Source organism: Pseudopipra pipra, chromosome 4 (assembly GCF_036250125.1).
Source record: "Pseudopipra pipra isolate bDixPip1 chromosome 4, bDixPip1.hap1, whole genome shotgun sequence".
Classification (NCBI taxonomy): Eukaryota; Metazoa; Chordata; class Aves; order Passeriformes; family Pipridae; genus Pseudopipra; species Pseudopipra pipra.
The window spans coordinates 58,301,089-58,324,644 of NC_087552.1; the positions used below are offsets into that span (position 1 = coordinate 58,301,089).

A 23,556-nucleotide genomic window follows, 5' to 3' on the forward strand; every position below is an offset into this window, starting at 1 on the left:
GGAAAGAAAAATGTGATATGGAGCAACAATGCCTTTGGGCTGTGGAAACACCTTCATGAAATCTTCAGATACATCATTTATATTGCAAAGTCATTTGTTACAGAAGAGTTGAACAAGACAGGAATGAGTGGAGCTCTCATCTCAGTGGTAGCTTGCAACTGTTTTCTTTTTAAACTTCCTAAAGATGGAAAAGTTAGCATATTTTCAGAATTACTTACCTCATAGGAAAAATTATAGTCTTAAACTAGTAACTTAGAATTATTATTGATCACAAATAATATCCTGTGTCTAAGTAGTACATAATAGTCCGTATTTCACTGTACATTAATGCACAGAAACTGTGAAAGTGACTATAAAACATCTACTTTGAGGTGAATGCTTTATCGTGTTTTGTCTTCTTATGCCACATCTCTTAATGCTTCAAATAATGTATAGACTAAATATATTAATAGCAAGTTCTAAACTGCATTTTTTTTTAAGATTATACTTACAACATTTTTAAGTGTGATGAAGTGTTTTTGGTTATATGGTGTGTTGTAAAATCCATCATTTATTGTACTAAACCTTTATGGTTGAGCAACTAACAGCCTCTGCAGAGAAAATACTAAATCAGCCTGACTGTAATTTGTACATCATACTCAAGAGAGAAATTTACCTTGTGCACAGATATTCAAAGGCTTCTACTTTAGGCCTATTATTTTAATGGCAATGTCAGAAAACTAATTTTTTTTTACAGAACTGTAACTTTTATTTAGTTTAAATTAAGTTCAGTTAGTTATATCTATTTTTGAAGTGGTTCTGGCTGCATTTTGAATAGCTTCTTTTTCTGTCAAAAGTACAGATAAATTAATAAATCTTAAGATGAAGTAAATTATAACTAAGATACAAGTTACTTCAGTGCTACCAAGGCTTATAATTTGGTTGCTTGTGTTGATTTAGATGTTTTGTGAACCTCATGGTTTGTTTTTTTAATTTCTCCATAAGTCTGAAATTGGTCTGTCTTTTCTTGCTGCTGATGTTATGCCTTATGTTCACTTTACATTAACTATTAATGATTTTTTTATAAGCTCCTTCATTTATTTCTTTATATATTATTACTATTTTTCTTCCTGCATACATTTCTGAAACCAGGAAGGATGTTGAAATAAAGGTGTACTTGATTGGGTTTACTGAATTAATCCTCTACCTACTATTTTTATAGATAATACTTACTATTTAGGTGGAAACCTTTTCGTCTTTGAGTAGAAGTGAGAGTAGTTTCAATCTGATTTTAATGTTTCAGCTAAATTTTACTAGCTTTGCAGGCATTCCCATTAGTAGATGATAATTATTATTATTACCACCACACTTGCAGTCTTGCAAATGTGTCTCATGGTTTTCTGTTACATGTTGTGCCTTCCTTGATGGAAAGATTCCTTGAAATACATATACATTTTTTAAGAGTACCCAGGCTTCCTTGGTTTGTATGTGTGTTTAAAAAAAAACCCACTCGTTTGTTCAGTCATCTAAGTTATCACAGCTGCAGCCAAGGGGCAATTTTCTTATTTTCTTCCTGTAAGATAGCTTAATGTAGTTGACTATAGAACTATATTTTCACAAGAGCAATTGCTCTTAGCTGACACTCTAGTGCGTGTCACAGGCGTTATTGGCACATAAAATAGCAAATTCTCAATATACTTTTAAGTATTTCTTTCCCCTCATAGTTTTCACCATTCTAGTGATCAGTCTTCACCTGGGATTGTGTAGCATACCTACTGTGTTGATCACACTTTGCAGTTGACATATAAATTTATATCTTGGAAGATTCCTTGGGTAAATGTGTAGTTTAACGTCTGTTGCTTGTGGAGCAGTGGGCACCAGAGATGACTTAAGATGACCCGCAGAAATAATGGGAGGAGAAGGAATGGGATCTCCTCCTTTTGGCATCAGAACTTGTTACCTTTGTTAATAATTTAAGATTGGCTTCAAATTCCCTCCATCAAACTGGAAATGGAAAGATTTTCAAGTGGTTTGTTCAGCTGTCGTGACTCTGTATGTGAGATGATAGAGTGACTCAAAGCCAGAGCTCTTAGAAATAAACGTGCCTGCACATTGTTTGTCTAAACCACAGAGGCTCGAGACAATCTTTGAGAAACCTGAAGAAGAAAACTGCTTAGAGTAATATATAGTTGTGTCAAAATGATGCACTTTTCTTGAATTACTTCTGTATTTTAGTTTTTCTTATTCATAATGTGTTTTGAAGTATTAATACTTGTCATTAGATGATGGTAAATTATAGGCATTGGAGGAAAGAGAGGTGGGGGTGTGTTTGGTTTATGGCTGTTGTAAAGGATGTTTGAAAGATGTTGTAGACCAGAAAGAAATCTCATAGTGTCAGTTTTAGGTGCAGAAATAGTTATCCAGCCTGAAGATGTAATTGGTGTAAGTGAAGAAGTGCAGGGACATGTTGCATTTGCTGGATGCACTTGATAGAGGACCTGTCTGAAATCGAAGTGATTGTAGCAGAAGCTGTGGCACAGTCTGACAGAGTGAATAAATTTCCAGGACAAGATGGTGCAACTGGAGAGCTTTTAGAAGAACTCAGGGATGAAGAAGTCATATGATGAATGTCTGAAGTCTTTCTTAGAATGAACTTGATTTTTGAGGACTGGAGGGATGACAAATGCTCATTTTTGTAAGTGCATCACCACCTACATGTTTCCAAGTCTGATGTTTGTGTTGAACAAATCAGTAGAATCTATAATAAATATATTGGCTACCTGGATAAAGATACAGGTACCATGTAAAATTTACATCATCTCTAATGGGAAGCTCTTCCCCACGACTCTTTGGAGTTCTTCAGAATCAGCAAAATATTTACAAGAATGAGCCAGTATAATGAGACAGATGCTTTTCTAGAAGGTGTGTCTCAGTCCCTTGCCAAAGGCATTTGATGAAAATACCCTGTCAGTCTTCAATGGAGGATCATTGTATCAGTAGTTAGCTTGCTAAAGGATATAAGAGAGTGTGGAAGTAAATGGTTCTCCTTCTCAGTGAAGGGGAGTCACTGAGACCTGTAATGCACAACTTATTTCTTAATGACCTGTAAAACTGTGAGTAAGGGGTTGATATAGTTGGGCGAGTTGATTGATGTAATAAGGATGAGGGTAAAACAAAGAATTTTGGAAGAAGTTTATGAAACTAATTGGGCAATAAAATGGCAGCAGCAGCACATTGTAGAAAAAAATGAAAAATGTATCAGGGTGAAAACAATTCTGTCTTAATATATAGGATGATCAGCACTGAGCTGACCAGGAATCTTAGATTCTTGGCACAAGTGATAAAGGCAGATCAGGGAAATTGTAGGAAACAGACATCATTATTCCACTATGTAGATTTGTGACTTGTCTGTGTGTTGAATACTGTTTCAATTCTGGTGGTCTTACCTCACAGTTTTGAGTGTAATAAAGCTGGAAAGAGCTCAGAAATGCTTAAGGTGGCACAAATGACTTTTGTGTGAAGAATAATTAAGTAAAGCATGGGGTTTACATCTGTAAGGAGACATTTAGTTTTCTACATAATAATGCTAAAGAGAAGGTTAGGAAGGGATTGATTACACGTGGTAGAGAGGGTAGGTAGGGATTGATTACTGCGTGTTTCACTGTAAGAATTGAGGAACATCAAATAAAGCTGTCAGAAGGCGTTTTCAAAATGAGTGAGATGAGGCATTCTTTATGGAATGGAGCATTGTACTGCGAAGCCTTTTGTAAATTTTGCAAATACCAACAGAGAACTATGTAGCTCTATAGAAAGCAGGTCCTTCTAAGTAAGGAAACATCAAGCTATGCAAAGGATTTCCTACCTTGAGGATAATTTGCATCTGCTGACTGGCTGTGCTTGGAGGATAGGGTGCTTGGCTAGATGGGCCTGATCCAGTTATTTCAATGAAAGAGGAAATTCACAGTTATGTGGTCCTTAGAGAGAAGAAAGGATAGATAGGAATGCTTGCTGAGCTTATTTGCAGATGTTTTAAAAAGATTACATTGAGGAGTAGGATGAAAGTGTGAAGAATGGCTGGGAAAGGTGGCACAACCTGGGAGAAGTGAGTGTGTGTGTGTGGCTGGAAGTGGCAGCGGAGGAAATTGGAAACAGGCATGTGCTGCCTGGTTCGGAAAACCAAAATGGGTACAGAAAAGAAGAATGTTGAATGTACAGATTTGTTCTTTAATACTTCATTTTCTACTACACCAATTGGGTTTTTCCATTAGAATAATCCTAGACTGGTATATTTATTTCAGATATTAAATATGTAAGCTTGCATGGTACTTAGGACATATAACATAGAAAATCCTCTTTTTCTCATTGGTAATGTTTAAGCAGTGCTGTTGTATACACCTCAAGGCAATGAGCTAGGCATTGTAGTTTGATATACAGACTGCTAAACAAAAATATTTGTGCCGGAAGTGTTAGCTGCAGCAAATAATTTTGTTACCATACTTATAATATATTGTTCTTGTCTCTTTTTGTTTACAGGATTTTGAGTAACAATAAAATAACAGAGTTGAAGAATGGCTCCTTCTCTGGATTACACCTTCTTGAAAGATTGTAAGTACTTCTTAAAAAGCTATTTTCACTTTAAAAATTAAGTGATATACTGTTTAGGTTTCATTAATAATTCTGAGAACAAAATATCTTAAGGGACATCAAGATAAAGAACATATATTTCTTTGTGATTGAAGAGTTAACATAGTTAAGCGTTCTCTTTATGAATGGCATGTAACAGCAAAAAGGGATTATCTCACCTGCAGGTGAGAGGGCAGCTTCGGTGGGAAGTTCACTGGAATGCTATGATGAATGGATTTGCTTTGGTGGTGGTGGTTTTGTAATACAAAAGCTTATGTTATTAAAAAAATTACTTCTTTAATTTCTTTTCTTATGAAGTGTCAAACCCTTTGTCGAACAGTTGCAAAGTATATTTGTAGGGGAAGCGGATGTATTAGAGCCTCTAAAAGAGGCTAGATTTATGTTGTTTGTTGTTGACATATATTTTAAAAGTTTTAGTGCTTACTTCACAACTTTGGTATATACCAAATGTGTGGGGGGCAGGAGTGAGTCTGATGGGAGTAGCTTCTTGGATATCTTTTGCTTCCTGTTTTCACTTTCCCTTTCAGAGATATATTGGCTATGGGATAAGAAGCAGCATTGTAGCTTCTGTTACAGTCAGCTTTTTTCCAGCTGGTAGAAGGTCAGGATTGGCAGGTTGATCTACCTTGGAGCAGGCATAAACTTTAGAGATAAGGGTTTTTCTAGGCCATTTGACTGGGAAAGTAGCCAGTTTCATAATCATCTCACAGCATCTAGGAAGAGTTCCAAACGACTTTTGACTTCAGGGGATTAAAAGTATTTTATTCTTCCTCTAAAACTTCAGGGCTCCAATCCCAGTCACCTGACCTAAATAAATTCAAACACTTCCACCACTTCCTCTCCCACGTACCAGAAGAAAGATTTGTCTTTGCACTGGCAGATGAGCTTTATTGGAGAAGTAAGCTGTTGTGCCAAAGAAGCCAGGCTATCAGCAGTGATGGCATTTGCTTAGGTAATAAAGGCATCTGCTGACAGTTGTTATTTGTTGAAACTCATTACAATTTTCAGACAGGAAATACTTGAAACTCTAGTTAGATTGAGATGATAATTTACATTTTCTCCATGAGTCCAAATCCTAATTTTCTTTAAAATCATAGAAATGTAGCTTTCTTCCATTTAACTCCTGTAATGTGTAAGGTTTTTTTAATATATTTTGTAAGGGGTTTTTTTTTAGGTTATTTTAGTATCTTCTTTCATGAAAAGGGAAAGACATCAGGAAGGCATCATTTTTGGAGCATTTAAAGTGAGCTGGGATAGTAGTAATTTAGAAGGTATGGTGGTCTCATCTGAATGAGAACTCTTTTTATATGCACTGCTGTAGGAGTTAGTGCGTCAACAAAGGATTAATAATGGCCAGGTCTCTTCATCATAAAAGGAGGGACTGTGTGATACACTAGTTATTAATGATTATTTTTTTTTGTATGTGTAAGACTTATTTAAAAGCAATAGATATTTAGCTGTAGTAAAAGTAAACTTTTCTGCCTTAAGTGCTCTTGGACAGAAACTACTATTTTACCTAAAATAATTTTTCAAACTTAAATGGATAATCAAGAGTAAAAGGAAAATTAGTTGAAAGCCACAGAAACTATTTTAAACATTCACATTATGTTGAACATAACTCAAATTTCAAATGGTTTTCCTTAATTTTCATTGTGATAACTAACAAGCCTTGAAAATTGCACTTTTTTGACAGTTTCTTGCTTATTTTTATTTTTTTCTTGCTATTCATACTTTGCATTGTTTCCTTATGAGTGTTTTCTTTCTTTGTAGATAAGTTCTTTTCCCCATGTTTAATTTATGAGATGAAATGGAGATAACAGAAATAAATTCAGTCAGCACTTAAATAGTTAATTCAGACAGTGTCATTGTCATTTAACGTTACTGTTTACTAGGGGAGCAATTTTATATGCATTTCATTTATGTTTGTTCCTTTTTTGTGATGTTGTACTTGACAGCAAAAATATTTGCCATTTCTCTTTAGTGGTTTTCAGGTAGACTTTAGATGTATTGATATATTTAACTAAGGCCTCTGAAAAAGTAAATTAAATTAATGTCAGGAACATGTATCTGCGTAATAATTGATTGAATTTTAATAATCACAACTTCATAATTCATCTGGTAATGTACTAAAGTTGTTTAGTTCTTGGATATTTTAATAAAAATTTGCATTTTTAAAAATGGTTTCTGTTACTTTATCAATTTTTCAGGTAAACTTGGGTATATGGTATCTACAACTGGCAAGTTCTTGCACTTTAGGTTATCGTTTTACTCAAATGTGATATCTCTTGACTTTATCCCCGTCTGACAATTCTTCACTGTTACTATTGAAAGGGAGAGATTGTTTTATTTGTTGCTTGTATGCACCAAAACTGTGAGGAAGTACATTAAAAATGGTGGCCCCAAGTAGCAATTTCAAATCTATTTGTTAATAATTTTGTTCGTATATGTTAACTTATGAAAGTGTGAATTTGTTAATCCATTATTTTGTGAAGAGGTGGATAAGCCTACCAAAATAAGAGTTTTATTTTACTGGAGGGTGAAAATGTGCTGGTTTAAAGGTAAACCGGCAGGGGAAATGAACCCAACTCAAAAGAGAGATTATAAGTCAGAATAACAATTTAATAAAATAATACAATAAGTACGATTATACAGACGAACAATTGGTTTTAACCCACAAAACCCAAATGTATAACCCAGCACCCTGGGGCATGAACAGAGTGGTGTTCTTTGGGCCCCCTGAGTCCAAAGCAAAAGGAGAGGGGAAAACCTGTTGGTGAGAGTGGTGGTTGCAGTCTGGTCAAGAGTGGTGGTTGCAGTCTGGTCAAGAGTGGTGGTTGCAGTCTGGTCAAGAGTGGTGGTTGCAGTCTGGTCAAGAGTGGTGGTTGCAGTCTGGTCAAGAGTGGTGGTTGCAGTCTGGTCAAGAGTGGTGGTTGCAGTCTGGTCAAGAGTGGTGGTTGCAGTCTGGTCAAGAGTGGTGGTTGCAGTCCGGTCAAGAGTGGTGGTTGCAGTCCGGTCAAGAGTGGTGGTTGCAGTCCGGTCAAGAGTGGTGGTTGCAGTCCGGTCAAGAGTGGTGGTTGCAGTCCGGTCAAGAGTGGTGGTTGCAGTCCGGTCAAGAGTGGTGGTTGCAGTCCGGTCAAGAGTGGTGGTTGCAGTCCGGTCAAGAGTGGTGGTTGCAGTTCGGTCAAGAGTGGTGGTTGCAGTCCGGTCAAGAGTGGTGGTTGCAGTCCGGTCAAGAGTGGTGGTTGCAGTCCGGTCAAGAGTGGTGGTTGCAGTCCGGTCAAGAATGGTGGTTGCAGTCCGGTCAAGAGTGGTGGTTGCAGTCCGGTCAAGAGTGGTGGTTGCAGTCCGGTCAAGAGTGGTGGTTGCAGTCCGGTGAAGAGTGGTGGTTGCAGTCCGGTGAAGAGTGGTGGTTGCAGTCCGGTTGAAGAGTGGTGGTTGCAGTCCGGTTGAAGAGTGGTGGTTGCAGTCCGGTTGAAGAGTGGTGGTTGCAGTCCGGTTGAAGAGTGGTGGTTGCAGTCCGGTTGAAGAGTGGTGGTTGCAGTCCGGTTGAAGAGTGGTGGTTGCAGTCCGGTTGAAGAGTGGTGGTTGCAGTCCGGTTGAAGAGTGGTGGTCTGCAGTCTTCCTCTGGATCCCACAAGTGGTTAAAAAAGTCCCAAGACTCCAAGATTATATATTCTCCAGTTCAGGCAGGAATGCCCAGTACTTCCCTCAGGGCGGGGAGTTCCACAATGGGTGTAAGGACAGGAGCACCCTCCTATCTCGCAGGCAGAGGCCTGTTAGAGGCCTAACACCTATAGGAGGAGGAGGAGTCAGGCTGCTCTGGGTAGAGGGTGTAAATAGTCTGTTGATACCAGTTTCTGGGAAATGGCATGGAAGGCTATAGAACACACAGTTTTGGGTTACACCCATACAGTGATGAACTGGTCCCAGCTGTTCTAACTAAGACAGAAATGTTCCTTAATTACAGAAATGTTCATTAATTACAGTAGGAAATGACTATGCTATGTCAATATCTACTTTTGCAGGAAAGAAAGCATGCAAATAATAATCAGATCAAAGACTTTAACTGTGCTAAGTGGTAATAAAAGTGTCTGTACAAAAATATGCTAAATATTTAATGTCCAGTGACATTGTTATGCTATATTTTGATATTAGTTCAAAATTCAACAAAGGCAGATGCAGGGTCCTGCACGCATTCACGAGTACAGGCATGAGGCCAACCTGCTGTAAAGCAGCTCTGCAGAGAAGGACCTGGGGATCCTGCTGGACAACAAGGTGTTCATGAGCCAGCAGTGTGTCCTTGTGACCAAGAGGGCCAGTGGTATCCTGGGGTGCATTAGGAAGAGCATTGGCAGCAGGTTGAGAGAGGTGGTCCTGCCCCCCTGCTCAGCCCTAGTGAGGTGCACCTGGAGTGCTGTGTCCAGTTCTGAGCTCCTCAGTACAAGAAAGACATGGAGCTCCTGGAGAAGGTTCACTGGAGGGGTATGAACTTGATTAAGAGACTGGAGCATCTTTGGTACAAGGAAAGGCTGAAGAAGCTGGACCTGTTCAGTCTCATGAAGAGACAACTGAGAGGGAATCTCATCAATGTCTATCAATATCTGAAGAGAGGGTGCCAAGAGGATGGAGCCAGGCTCTTCTTGGTGGTGCCAAGCAATGGGACAAGAGGCAGTGGGCAGAAACTGATGCACAGGAAGTTCCACCTGAATATGAAAAGGGGTTTCTTTACTGTGCGGGTGACCATGCACTGGAACAGACTGCCCAGAGTCTCTCTCAGTGGAGATATTCAAGAACCATCTTGATGCAATCCTGGGCAATGTGCTCTGGGATGACCCTGCAGGGAGGTTAGACCAGATGACCCACTGTGGTGCCTTCCAACCTTACCCATTCTGTGGTTCTGTGAAACAAAAAAATTGAGTCATGAACCTCTGTTGTATTTGCCTGCGTAAAATCTACACCCTATAGAGGTGTGGGAAGGATTGGCTGATTTTTGTGTAATGTAAAATCTATTTCTGCAACTTCTTACTTTGTCTTCTTGCCTCACTTCCCTTTTGAAAAGGCATTCCATTATAGGAAGAGTCCATGGTAGCTCATACATTTCCTGTTTGACATTGATTTTCAAATTATGTTAAGGAAGAAAAGATAATATATACAATGGTAGTTGAGAAAGCTAAATAATGTATACATGTTGGTGTGTGTATATATGCATAGTTTGTGCCTGCAGGATGCTTTATTAATAATTAAGACAGTATTCATTGTGCTGAGACAGAAAGCAGTAAATTTTTAAGCATGTATACGTGCACTCAGTTGGTTAGAGCGTGGTGCTGATTACACGAAGGTTGTGGGTTTGATCCCCATATGGGCCATTCACTTAAGAGCTCGACTCAGAGATCCTTGTGGGTCCCTTCCAACTCAGAAGATTCTGTGATGCTAACTTTTAAATCATAGACAACTAGCTACTAAAACATTTCATTTTAAAGTCTAATGAAACAAAAGGATTTTTTTTTCAACCATAGTTAAATTTAAGTAATCTTTCATTAGGATATTTTTCACATCTTAACAAGAACATTGGATGTGGCATTGAGGCTCTTAAAAATGTTTTTGCTTGTTAGGAAGTTGCTGTTTGCCCACTTAATCATGGATTTGATAAAGGACTGTTCCATTTGGACACAACAATATCTTTTATAATGGAAACGGTTAAACAGAGAGTTGTGTGATGGTAAAATCAGCATCCTTTGAGGTTTTCAGGGCTTTACTGTACGTAACAGTGGGGCAGTTCATCTGATTTAGTTGTACTTTGTGCCACAGTTTGAACTACATGACTACCCTCAACACATTCCTTAAAACCTAAGTTTTTCTACTGTTGTAACATCAGTTAGTCACCTTCACTGATAAATTTGGGGCATCCTTACTTGCATTGTTATTTAGATCTAGGAGAAAATTTAGAATCTTTCAATAGGTTCTCAGTGTCAGATTGCTTACTACCCTTTTTTTTTTTTTAGCAGTATTTTTAATTGCTAGACAAAAGATGTAGTTACTGTAAGATAAAAGATGTTACCCTAACTCAAATCCTCTTCTTTTGGGTTTTTTTGGACAGGTTTTCTTCTATTTGGGCAAATAAGTATATCTTGTCTGTTGAACTTTGCCAAAGAAATTTAAAATCAAAGTCTGAGATGATTAATTTTCTGTTGCTAAAACTATTTATAAGTATTTATAAGCATAAAAACAATGAAAACTTCAAATCCAAATGCAGCTTTCTAATGAGATTGTCTCTCTCCCACCCTTTTATGTGAGAATCATATAAGTGTGTTTGATTTAACCATTACTGTAATTTCTTCATGTCAAAACTGCTCTAGATGCTGGAGCCCTGGTAGTTGTACCAGCCTGTGTGTGAATATATTTTACTGTTTCTGAAGGGCTGCTAGACATGTTGTCACTGTTAATTTTGACATCTTTAGGTATCTCTTATTTCACAGTTTTCCTTTCCTAATACTTTTTGGTAGATGGATGCATAGCTAGTGCCTACAGAGGACTGCCACTGGGAGGGATAAAAAAAACAAAACAGAGACTCCCCGACTGTTGTAGTTGCAGGTTGAGAAAATTCCAACACTTTGGACATTCATCTATATGAATCCATTGCAATGGATTTCAGAAAGAGCTTTATCAGGGAGTACTCTTTGACTTTGTGGAGTGAAATTAAAGATCACTGATAACCTAGACTAGTGGATTTCCAAGGCATGTTGTCAAGGTTTTTCTCCCTCAGTGTTTTCAACAGTGAGATTTTAAGTGGGAGTTACATGATTTTAATCTGAAATTTTAAAATATGAACAGTAAGTATAATTTTTCTTCTCTGCTCCAAAGACTGTTGGTAAATAAACAATTAATAACATTTAATATTGTCAGATTTGTCATGGAGTGGTACTGTGTTTAAAAGTCTGCTGAAAGAGCCAGTTCTTCAGGCTCCTGTTACTTCCATTATACAGGGCAAGAAAATAAAGTTGGGATAAGAGAAGTGTGTATATGAAAATTAATTTAATGTATTGCAAGGTAAATTTAAAGTATTTCAAGTATTTAAAATTTTTATTTACAGCTTCAAGTTTGATCCACATGCCATGACATTGTTGTACTATGATTAGTTAATCTGTGTGCAGGAAATGCTGTTGTGAAATCTTGGGATGAATTATATTTTCAGTCATGCATGTCTCTGTGATGGTAGATGTTATCCTCTTGTACTGTTCTCTTTCAGGAAGAATTAATGTTGTAGTAGATTTAGGAGATGTTTTTTCTACTCTTGCATATTAAAACAGCTTTTAAATGAAGCCACTAATTTTCTTTTTGAATGCAGAATGTTCGGATATTACCAAGGAATGAGAAATGTTACTTGTACTAATAAGTGTCTGTGAAGTTTCAGAGAGTAGTCTAATAAAAATCTTGGGTGAATAAGGAGGTAGAAATAATTTTAGCATTCATGCAGTGATAAAGTTTGTTCAAAACCATATAATGCTGTCAGCTGCTTTCTGTGACCTTTCAAATTAAGCTGTATCTTCAGAATATCTCAAGTTGGGAGTTAAAAATCCTGTATCACTTGTAAAGCAATTTAATGCCATGGTTACTTTACATTTCTCCTTACAGTCCCTGGGAATTTAAGGTTTAATAATCTGCTCTGGAGTTATTTCACCAGCTTTATTTGGGACCTTCAGCCAGGGCTTTGCTTTTGTGCCAGTAATGTAGGTGGAAATTTGCAATGTTGTGTCATCAGTGTATTTTTAGGATCATGTTTTGCTCCTTTTGGTAGATGTTGGGCACTACTGAAGTATTGAAAATTGGATAGACTAAAGAAGACAACATTGTGCTAAACAGTATCGTACTGTGTAATAAGCAAATGTCTCACCCTGTGTAACTGTAAGCTATTCAGACACAGTGGAAAAGTATCTTTGACTCTATACTCTTTCATGTGATATGAACTGATAGTATATTTAAGGGAATACACGCTGTTTCTATTCCTCCTTGTAGTTAAAATACAGATTTTCAAATTTTGAAAGATGCTACATCAAAGAAAGTAAAAATGTGGGTTATTTTTTTTTTTTTTCTTGGAGATTCTCAAATAAATTAAGGCAAGTTTGGTGTATCTTCATGCATGTATATCTGTTTTAAAGTGTAATTTATGGTACATGTAATGTCTTAATTCTTCCCCACAGGGATCTTAAGAACAACCTTATTAGTACTATAGATCCAGGAGCTTTTCTGGGGCTTTCATCTCTGAAAAGACTGTAAGTAGTATATCTAGCTAGTCAATTTAAACAAAACAAACACAACAACCCTCAGAGAGAGTAAGTCTTAGGTCCTGGAAATTTAGACAGCAAAGCTATTATATATTAAAAGTTGAATATATATATATGCTGTCTAAATTTATACACACACTCATGCACACATGTGTAAAACAAAGCCTGCTTTCAGTCTTATGACTGAAGAACATCCGCTGCTTGTGGCTTGGCAGTCGCACTGTTCTCACTGACAGTCTCTTGTACTATTCCCTTCTTCTTGTATTTCAGTGGCTTGAAACATCACTGGGTGAATGTTTATTCAGAGCTTTGATGCCATCAAGTCTTGTTTTGTTAAATGCTAAACTCCTTATGATTTTTTTTTCCATAGGGCAGAGTGGAACATAGAGTCCCTTGCTATTAATATTATGCTGAAGTTACTGCGCTGTTAATGCTGCTTTATTGAAGGTTATGCCAAAATTCCCATTAACACATTTTTGGGGGATTTATGCCTTGGCTGTAAAAGTTCTGTACCAGATGAAACTAGAAAAACAAGATTTTAGCATGTTGGTTTTTCTTTTCTTTTTTCCTTTTTTTTTTTTTTTTTTTTTTTTTTTTTTTTAAACACTCCAGGTTTTTGGAATGTCTGTAACAACTTTTAAGTCTTGGTGATTTTGCCACTACCTCCTTCCCACCCCCGCTTTTCTTAATTTTTTATGGTATATATGTTGATTTGTCACTGATCAGATGATCTGGTTCACTTAAAAGGAAATAATGCTGGTAATTGCACTTTTGAATACCTTAAAAATAAAATTGAAGGACTAGTTCTAGATCATTACTACTTGCAAGCTTAATTTTTATTCCTTTAAGAGTGTTTGGCAATATGATTTAAGACCTATATTGAAAAATATATAACACTTAAATATTTATCTAGATATAAATATAGAAGTAGTCTTATTTATGTATAATAAATGCACTAGTATAGGTCTCTGATGTTAAAAAATTAAATGATGTGGCACATGTGATGAATATGCTATATTAATATGAAAGTTTACTTGGTAGGGATGTAAGCCTATCCTTTTCTAAGAGAATTTCCTGATAAGGCTCGGCCCGTTGAACTGTATGTGGGCAATTATAATTACTTAAGAAATGGATTAAGGAGTCTATATGCATGTGTATACAGCTATATATACAGTACCTTGGGGGTTTTGCTGAAAAAGACCAAATATATATGTGGTGCAATCTGTTACTCATGAATCTTAGTTCATATACTTCTGTTAGCAGACTGTATGTCATTTGAAAATAAACCAGTTCATTCTAATTTTTCCTTTTTCCTATTTATAGAGACTTAACTAATAACAGAATAGGCTGCCTGAATGCAGATATATTTAGAGGACTTGTAAACCTTATTAGATTGTAAGTATAATTTGTTTTATATAAATACACCTAAGTTTTAGCTTTATGTAAGTTAACATTCTTTTTTTCAAGTGGAGTACTTTGTTTAAGTGTGGGTTGAAAGACAGACAGCTTTGTTACTCAGTAGCAAGCTTAAAGAGCAGTGGGGCCAACCCAAACCATACTATTCCGTGCTCTGTTGGCTTTGGCAACAGTTTTCCAGTTTCTCAGAAAGTATAGCAGGGGAGGTGGAAGTGACTAGCAGACTGTACAAAATATTTTCCTTAGAAAAATATTTCAGAGTTTTAGAATCTTTTAATATCCATGCCTTGTAACATGGCATCAGTGTGCGTATGTTTTGCTGGCTTTCTTGCATGTTTTGTAGTTCTTCATTTACTTTAGAGGATAACACGTATGATTATGAAATGTTTCCTTGCCCTGGTTTTTGGCTTCTTTCACACAGTGCTTTCACTGATATATTTTATTTATATATGTATATACATATATATACATACATATATATATATATATATATATAGGAAGTGGTATGTATAATATTTTTAAAAAATATTCTAATTGATCAAACATGCTTCTTATGGCGTGTTAATAGGAATACATCAGTTCACTGTGAACAGAGAAGTTTTCAAACTTCTTGAAAGCTGTGCTCAACATGTGCTGGTTGTTGCTTTAAATAAAAATAAAGTATTTGCATTCACTTTTTTTCACAATCTTAAAATTCTTCAGCTAAAACAGAAGTATTGGGGAACAGTTTATTTTGGGATATTTTACTAAGCTATTGACACCTGATTATCATTCATACAGTCTTGTGAACTATGAGAGAGTGTCATAATAGTATATTGTAGTTTTTAATGATAGTGTTATCTTGAAGAGAGTGGGCATTTTTTATTTCCTGTGTTGGTTGTTTGATCATAAGTTAAAATCATGATACTTTTATTTCTCAGGAATCTTTCTGGAAACCTGTTTTCTACAGTTACGCAGGGAACGTTCGATCATCTTGGTTCACTGAGGTCTCTGTAAGTACTTACTGCATCTAATCTTAATTTGCATGATCCCTTGTGTTCTTAACAAAAAAACATATTATATACACTTGCTTTGTTTTGCATTTTTACTTTTAATCCTCTTAACTGTTTTTTCTTATCTGAATAAGCACTTGGCAGGTGTATGTATGTACAGATATTTGGGTCTTTGTACAACCCCCTTCAAAAGCTGCTCTCTATTTGTTACATAGTTCTGAAAGAACAAAGCTCTATTGGCATCTGGGCTTCCAAAAGTTTTATTCTGAATTTATCATTTATAGTAAATAAATAGCATTTTATGCCTCTATAACAAGGGGAACAAATACTTTTAAGAAAGATCTTAGTCTCTGAATAACAGTATAGTTTTGTAACATGTAACAGTGGGTACATCTCCACCTCATGTTATTTTGCTCTCTTAGAGTCATGAGTTGTAAGGAAGAAAGTAAATGAAGAAAATTCAGTGCTGATGATTAGCTTCCATTTTTTCCTGGTAGTCATGACAATTGGCTTCCTGTACTGACTTTCTCAGAAGCTTTGATTTCTGGCTTTGACACTTGAGTTAATTTCTTTTTTATAAAAGCAAATGTTTATTTTCCTCCTCCAGCTTTTAATCGTAAGTTTTTATTCCTGGTATTTTAATTGTGTATGTAAAGAATACTGTCCAAGAACACCACAGATCAGACAGGAGAACCTGGATATAATCCTTGACATTAAAAATGCGTGTATCTGGAGGAATTCCTGTGAACAAACACCAAATGAAGTTTCACAGGAATGTTGATTTCGGGTTTGAAATGTTCTGCCTGTGATGTTGTGTTGTCCTCTAGACGTTTGTAAATGAAAAAGAAGTTTTCACTAGACGTAAGAAATGGTGTAGACATAGCCATATGTTTTGGTATATTTTTAACTGTTTCTAAACAGATAAAATACTAATTTCTACAATCAGTTCATATTAATGTCTTTTAATTTAGCTGACTTCAACAGACATCTGTGGGGAGGTTTGGTATAACTTTTTAGTAGAAAGTACTAACTTAACAGAGAAGACTCTATGAATCAGTTAAAAACCTTATGATTTTTATATAAAGCAGACTAAAATTGTGTGAATAGTGGTTCTGGAAAGAGAAATGGGTGAGAAGCTGTTTCTTTTAATTTTACTGTTAAAGCATTTGATAAAATTAAGCAATGAAGTGTGTTCTTAAGTTATGATGCATATGCATGAACACCCTCCATGAACAAAACTGCTAGAAATTTTTTCATGTGCTAGTATTAGATGTTCCTCATTTATGGAGAGAATTCCTTTTTTTCAGGGAGTATGTTCTTTTGTTCTCATATCACAGTTTGCAGAGGATTAGAGTATATTCTAGTGGGTAGAGGCAGGCAACTCCACTGTATTCTGGAGTTTCACTGCTTATTGTCTGTGTGTCTGTGTCAATGAAAGGCATTGCACAGCTGTTGATGTCAAGCTTTCAGACCTTGGAGTTTTGTGGTTTATCACTGTAAATACCCATTTTTTGTTGCAGAGAATTTCAGACTGATTATCTTCTTTGTGATTGCAACATACTGTGGATGCATCAGTGGTTAAAAGAAAGAAATATAACTGTACGCGAGACAAAATGTGCCTATCCCAAGTCACTTCAGTCACAGACGGTGACTGGTGTTAAGCAGGAGCTTCTGACCTGTGGTAAGCACTCCTGGCAACTGATACTTGTTTTCTAAAGCATTTTATGTTCTGTTAATATTAGGGAAAAAACTTTCTCTGCTTTGTTTTGTTTTCCTAAAATTCAGCACTTGTATGACAGTGGTAATAGTGAATCCTTTTCAGAGGCTGAATTTTAGTTGTGATTCAGTGTTGCTTGCTTTTGGAAATAAGTAAATTGATGATTGTGGATGTTAGTCTGTAGAAGCAAAGGATGACTAGCATTCTCAAGAGATAAACTCCTTTTTTCTGCTGACCTGTGTTTTTCAGAGATCTTTACCTAAACTTCACAAGAGGAATTGGAAACTGATAATTTCTTTCCAGAGTCTAGCTTTTTGGCTTTAGATGTGTGAATTATTCTAATCCCAAATTTCTGAAGTTAAAAAGATCTTCAATTACTTTCCTACATGATGATTCTGTTCTTGATTAGACTTCTCATGACAAAACCATTATCAACTTGCTTAACTTCTTCTTTTATTACAATTATTCCATCTGTAAAAATTAAAAACTATATGTATTTGTGATTTTTGAGTCTTAGTAGTGAGAAGCTGTGAAGAACTAAAATGCATAAATATATTTTTTCCTTCAAATTTGTTTTTCACTCTTTCGTATGTGGGCTAGCAAAAGATTCCTGAAATGTATTAAAGGAGTACACATTTTGAAAAAGAATATGATGATAATTTGTATTTTTCAATATCTGATGCACTAAATGTTTATATAAATCTTGCAAGATGCAATTTACAAAGTTATATCAATAATTGATACTGAGTGTATTTTTCTCCTTTTTTGAAAATTATGTCTATAACAGATTCTTACTATTAATTGTGGGTTTATTTCTTAAATTCTAGAACCACCGCTTGAATTACCATCTTTCTATATGACTCCATCTCATCGTCAGGTTGTCTTTGAAGGAGATAGTCTACCCTTCCAGTGTATGGCTTCGTATATTGATCAAGACATGAAAGTCCTGTGGTATCAGGATGGGAAGATAGTGGAAACAGATGAGTCCCAGGGTATTTTCGTTGAAAAAAACATGATTCATAACTGCTCACTGATTGCAAGGTGAATCCATAGGGAGAAAACGTATTTCCCACTCCCTGTTTTCTGCTCTGATTTGGTGACTGTTTCCATAACCAGTAAGGTCCCCTCATATCCTCACTGAATGAACGTATGTAGGCAGAAACATCCCAAGTAGGGAAGTAGTCTGTAACTTCACATATCTCCTCCTAACTATAAATTTTGAGGAAGGAAGTCTAGAGATTTGATTAGTCAAGCCTACATGCTTAAAATAGAGCAGGTTGCCCAGGACTGTTACAGTAGGGTTTTAATTTTCTTCAAGTTTTACTCAATGCAGTTCATGTAAAATATGTTTGTGGTAGGCCACATTTGTTCTCTCAGAATATTAAAATGATGAAAATATTGAAAACAAGGCATTTAACTGAACTACTTTTGGATTCCTCACTCTAGACTTATTCAGCATCTACAGAGTGGTTATATATCCTGTAGTTCTACTAGTAAATTAGTACTTTGATCCTTATAACAAATCGTGCATTTGGAAATTTATTTTAATTTGGCCTTTCTGGAACAACTGAATGGTTTGTGTTGAAGAGCAATGATAACACATAAGGAATTTGGACTTCTCATTTCTTCTTTCTGAAGTCAAGGGACTTTTTCCCATGGCTGTTCTTTTTCTTCCCTACCTTGGCAAAATTGAGAGTTTGAAGAATAGTAAATAATTCTCTATTAATTACAGTACATTGAGTTGTAGATAGCTCTGGTTTTGTAAGATCACTCATGGTTGTATGTAATTTGTTTCTCCATTGTCTTTCTGTATATCATCTTTTGGTAAAGCTTATGTAAATTTTATTGCAAGACTGAGTTTTATTTGTTTGTTTTATCTTCCCAGTGCACTGACAATCTCAAACATTCAGGCTGGCTCCACAGGAAACTGGGGTTGTCATGTGCAAACCAGACGTGGGAATAACACAAGGACAGTAGACATTGTGGTCTTAGAAAGTTCTGCACAGTACTGCCCTCCAGAGAGGGTTGTGAACAATAAAGGGGATTTCAGGTGAGTAACCTCAGGGGTTTTTTCAGAAGAAAGTCCATTTAATCTTGTTTCTAAGATTTTATGCTTTAAAGGCACCTATGTGGATGTTTTCTTGTAAACTGTGTTTAATAGATTACCTGTTTAAAAGTATTATATGCTGACAGAAGTGCATGAAACTATACCATGAAATGTTAAACTTTCAGCCAGTTAACACATCCTTGAAAGATATGGAAAGTAAGCTATTATATTTGAAATATATAAATGAAATTATTGGAATAGAATTAAACTTTTTTAGATTACCTGTAAGTTAGAGTTGGACTACATACTGTGATAGGGTGATTTCCACCAGGTTATAATTCTCTATTTAAAATCTTTCTGCTCACATACAACAGAATCACTATATGAGAAGTACACAACATAGTTTGGGGTTTTTCCCCCATTGTATTAGAGTAAGTAGTATGAATGGTGCTGCTTCCTTTTAATGATTGTTGGGACTGTAGTGGCAGCTCTGATGTTCCACTGTGTCGGGTGTTGCGGAGTATTTTATCTTTTGTTCTTATCTCTTCACCTGTTTTCCCTTTTCTGATCTTTCTGCTGCTGGTTACTCTAACAACACGTTACTCCTGGAGGTGCCAGCTGTAACAGATAGCTTCTGTATAGATTCTCTATATGTAAGGTAATTCCCTTTATAACTACTCTGTGTTATACCTCCCTGCAGTAGCTCCTACTGAGAATTAGTGTATGTAATAGCATTGTGTTCCCTATGGTGCATAGGGTTTCTTAATGCTGTAAAAACTGCTTTTATCTGCTCATTTCACTTTTGTTATGCTGCTTGGCTATGTTGATCTTCTGCTTGGTCTTTTGTTTACAATTATAATCTTTCCCTGTGTACATTAGAGTTTTTTGAAGTCATCATCTTTGTATACAGTCGATCTAAGACCATAAATCTTTTATATTAAGAAATGAAAAGTAAGTTAAAGCATGTTGTTGGGACATAATTTGTGGGGGGAGGGAAGACAAGCTTTCAAGTACAAAAGGCCTCCTCCAGTTGTAGCTAAAATTTAAGTAAAGTCCTGGCTGAGAGCATTAGTTCCAAGTTCATCTTCTTTATGTTCATTAGTTGGACAATTGCTGGCTGAGTATGAGCAGCTATTAGTAAAGAAAGTAGTGTGAAGATCACTTGCTGCACAGAGGCAATTTGGAACTACTGAAGAACTACACTTTCACATTGTAAGGAGTTATTTATATAAGAAACTTTGTGCATATCTTCTTTTTACACTGTGTTGGTTTCAACTGCAGGGATAAGCATTACATTAGAAAATGAGAACTTCCTGCTTAAGGTAAAAGGCGAAGAAAGTCAAACAGATGCATGCTGTATTCATCAAAGAACACATCTATTTAAATCACTTATGCTTTTTTTTTTATGATACAAATGTGAATTGTTCTTCTTTGATTAGCCATTAAAGGTGAAAACAGATGGTAAAGGCTTATTTCAAAGTGTTTTCCATTAAATTAACCTGTGCTGTTCAGTGACTGTTCAGTGGAATAGGATTTACCCCCTCTGGAATTCAGTAGAAAGAAATAAGATTTCAGGAAATGTTCAGCTTATCAAAAAGTTCACGATATCTGGGTTTACTATAACAGACTTCCACTCATAACTTAGGTAGAGTAATAAGAAAGAGTAATTTTTCACCTGTGAGAGCATATGGAAATAAGGCTTTGACTAGTGAGAAATGCTTCAGAGCAGATGGCTGTAAATGATCCTAGGTGAATTTGATTTTATAGTTTTTTAGTTGGAACTGGTTAGTCATTTTAGCTTGGTAGGTGTTTCAAAACTGGCATCTAGACTTTTATCCCTGCAGAGATGGGATAGCAAAGTAGCAAAAAACGTTTGTCTTCAGTGTCTTTGGCTCAGTAATAGTTTAGCATAGTTTATAAAGGTTAGGCAAAAGCTTCATCATAGAATCTATTTGCTTTAATTTAAATATTCTTTTAAGTCTTACTCAGCTAATATCCCTGAATGTGTTACAATCAATGATAAAATTGAAAATACAGTTTGTATGTTAAAGTGCTTCCACTTCAGTAAATCCTTTAACTGTTGTATTTAACATAATTTTATGATGGTAGTTGATAGCATTCTTTCTTAAATATAAGAATTAACTTTTTGAGAGCTGTTACTCCCTGGGCATAATATATTTTAAAATTGTAATTATCATGCTAAATTTAGAGAATTACTAGGATGTAATAATTAAAAAATACTGGACTATGTAAGCTAATTAAATTATGATATAAAAGCTCATTGTAACTGAAAGTTATTGTTCATTTTAAGAAATGAATGCTTTCAAAACAGAATTAATATATATGAAGGAAAGAATTCTTTTATAATCTCATGGACTGGCTTTTTTTTTTCTCCCTGAAATGAAATTACAGTACTTAAACATAAATGAGCCATCTTTTCCCCCACAGCTGTCTACTCTTATGTATATGTGATAAATTTTGAGCACCTAATTATAAAGAGTAGTGAAATAAGAGTGTTAATACAATCCACATTTGCACTTCTGCTAGCAGATAGGTAAACTGTGAAAGATATTGAAGATTAGACTCACAAGAAATTAAGAATACAGACTTACATAGCGTTTGTTTGGATGGTGAGAATTTCATGTCATTTTTCACCTTTTGAGCCCTGCTGGAGGGATGTACTCTCCAACTCCTTTGAAAGAGAATGCCTCCTCAGCTCATCTCATACAGGTATTGGGAGGAAACAGTTCATGACTGAGAATAGTACAGCTTAACATTCATTTAGCAAAAATAGGGAATAAGGAGAATGTAGTTGAAGCTGGAATCAGTTCCCCTATCCTGGGTTGCAAAGCAACTCGTACCCATAGAAGGTGTATTGTAAAGTAGCACACACTATAAGACTGTCTGGCATTGCTTGTATTCATTTGAGAAGGTCATGGCAAAAGATGATAAAATGCCATGTAGGGAGATGAACACAAAGGAAACTCAGCAGGAATAAAAGAGCAGTAACAAAAGAGAAAGAGAGGGGTAACAAAAATAGGAAGGTGGCGATAAAAACAGGGAGAAAAGGCAAATAAATAATCTTATAAAAATCTAATAGCCTTTGAAGTAATGTTAAGCACTCAAACTCTCACTTTTTTGTTTGATGGCTACAGAAATTCCAGAAGATATATATATATATATATAGCTTAGAAATCATACTTGTTTAAGAACATAGTAGTTAAAGCTCTCCTGAAAAACTTGTTTTTTCATTTGAGTCCTAATCTGAGAAACCAGAGAGAAACTGTTTCCTCTTTTTCTAATTCTGTACCACTAGATGTGAATAGTGAGAAAAAGAACAGCATGTGCCATTTTTCAGTGAAAATATTTGTCTTGGCGGTTCTGTCATAAACATCTGTCAGGACCACAGAATTTAAATTATCCTAAGGCCATGTGGCACTCAGTCTGTAAGGCAATACATTCAGTCAAAACTAAGCCGACCACACTTTAACTGAAAATGCTTTGGAAAAATACAACTTTTAGAAAACTGTCTGTAAAGACAGAGACAAATACCGCTTTCAAAGTGACATCTTTGATGTGGAAACTTAATATAAAAATTTCAGCATTGATAAATGGTTTTGGAATTTATGTTTTGGCACTCCAGTAGCGTGTTTCTGGAGACCTGACTCTGCATTCTGGAAGTGGAGATTTGGGTGTATTATGCAAGGTATTTGTGGGCCTGCATGTCTTCTAACAGCTGTGCCAGCTGATTTATTACTTGTCCTCGTCCGCCTGTGTTCTCTTTGGCTTCATTCACTGAAGGCTTATTATGGAAACATAAGAATTGGGAACATAGAAGTATTTCATCTCTGTACTTGTTTTTCCAGTCTGTGTTGAAACAGAATTTATTTCTGTGTTGAATCAGTCCCTACTGAATTTCAGTGATTTAGATAAGTTTACATGTATTGTATCCCCCTATCCCTCCTTCCCACCCCCCAGCACATCCATAACTTGCTCTCTCCATGATCAGAGTTGGCCAGACATGATACAGTGTGAAGTTTTTATTAACTTGCTAGAGTGCATGTAATGTTGCACTAAAGTTACTGCTGGGATTGTGGCAATTCACAACAAGGCTGTTGTTATTTTTAGTAAGGAAGATTTTTTTTCCTTACTGCTGCCTTTTCTTCTTTATGGGCAAAAAGATGGTAAAAAACTTATGTTACCATTGCAGAATCCATACCTGTTCTTTTAATTAATTTCCATTCTCTAAAATACCTCTAATTCCAGACATTTAAAAATCTGTGCTAATTATTCTTAAATTTTTCTTTTTTCTTTTAACTACCTCCATTACCACCAAGTCTAGTATAAGTTTTCCTTTCTGATAGTGGTTGCTGAGGCTCTGAATGTAAGGGAATGCATATTTGCTAGGCTGGGTGAAGCTCTGCTATGATACCCAAATAATCTGCTGTCTCTTCTAGTATTCAAATACTCTGGTGATGG

The 23,556-nt window shown here is 35.9% G+C and overlaps 1 protein-coding gene across 1 annotated transcript in view; it reads left to right on the forward strand.

The window, feature by feature from the left end:
* ADGRA3 (adhesion G protein-coupled receptor A3) overlaps positions 1-23,556 on the forward strand; it is a 56,312-nt gene that overhangs the window by 9,617 nt on the left and 23,139 nt on the right. Inside the window, exons 2-8 of the mRNA XM_064653107.1 lie at positions 4,513-4,584; positions 12,822-12,893; positions 14,229-14,300; positions 15,242-15,313; positions 16,834-16,994; positions 17,858-18,071; positions 18,916-19,080. Of these exons, the coding sequence (XP_064509177.1) occupies positions 4,513-4,584; positions 12,822-12,893; positions 14,229-14,300; positions 15,242-15,313; positions 16,834-16,994; positions 17,858-18,071; positions 18,916-19,080 (828 nt within the window). The remainder of the gene's footprint in view (positions 1-4,512; positions 4,585-12,821; positions 12,894-14,228; positions 14,301-15,241; positions 15,314-16,833; positions 16,995-17,857; positions 18,072-18,915; positions 19,081-23,556) is intronic.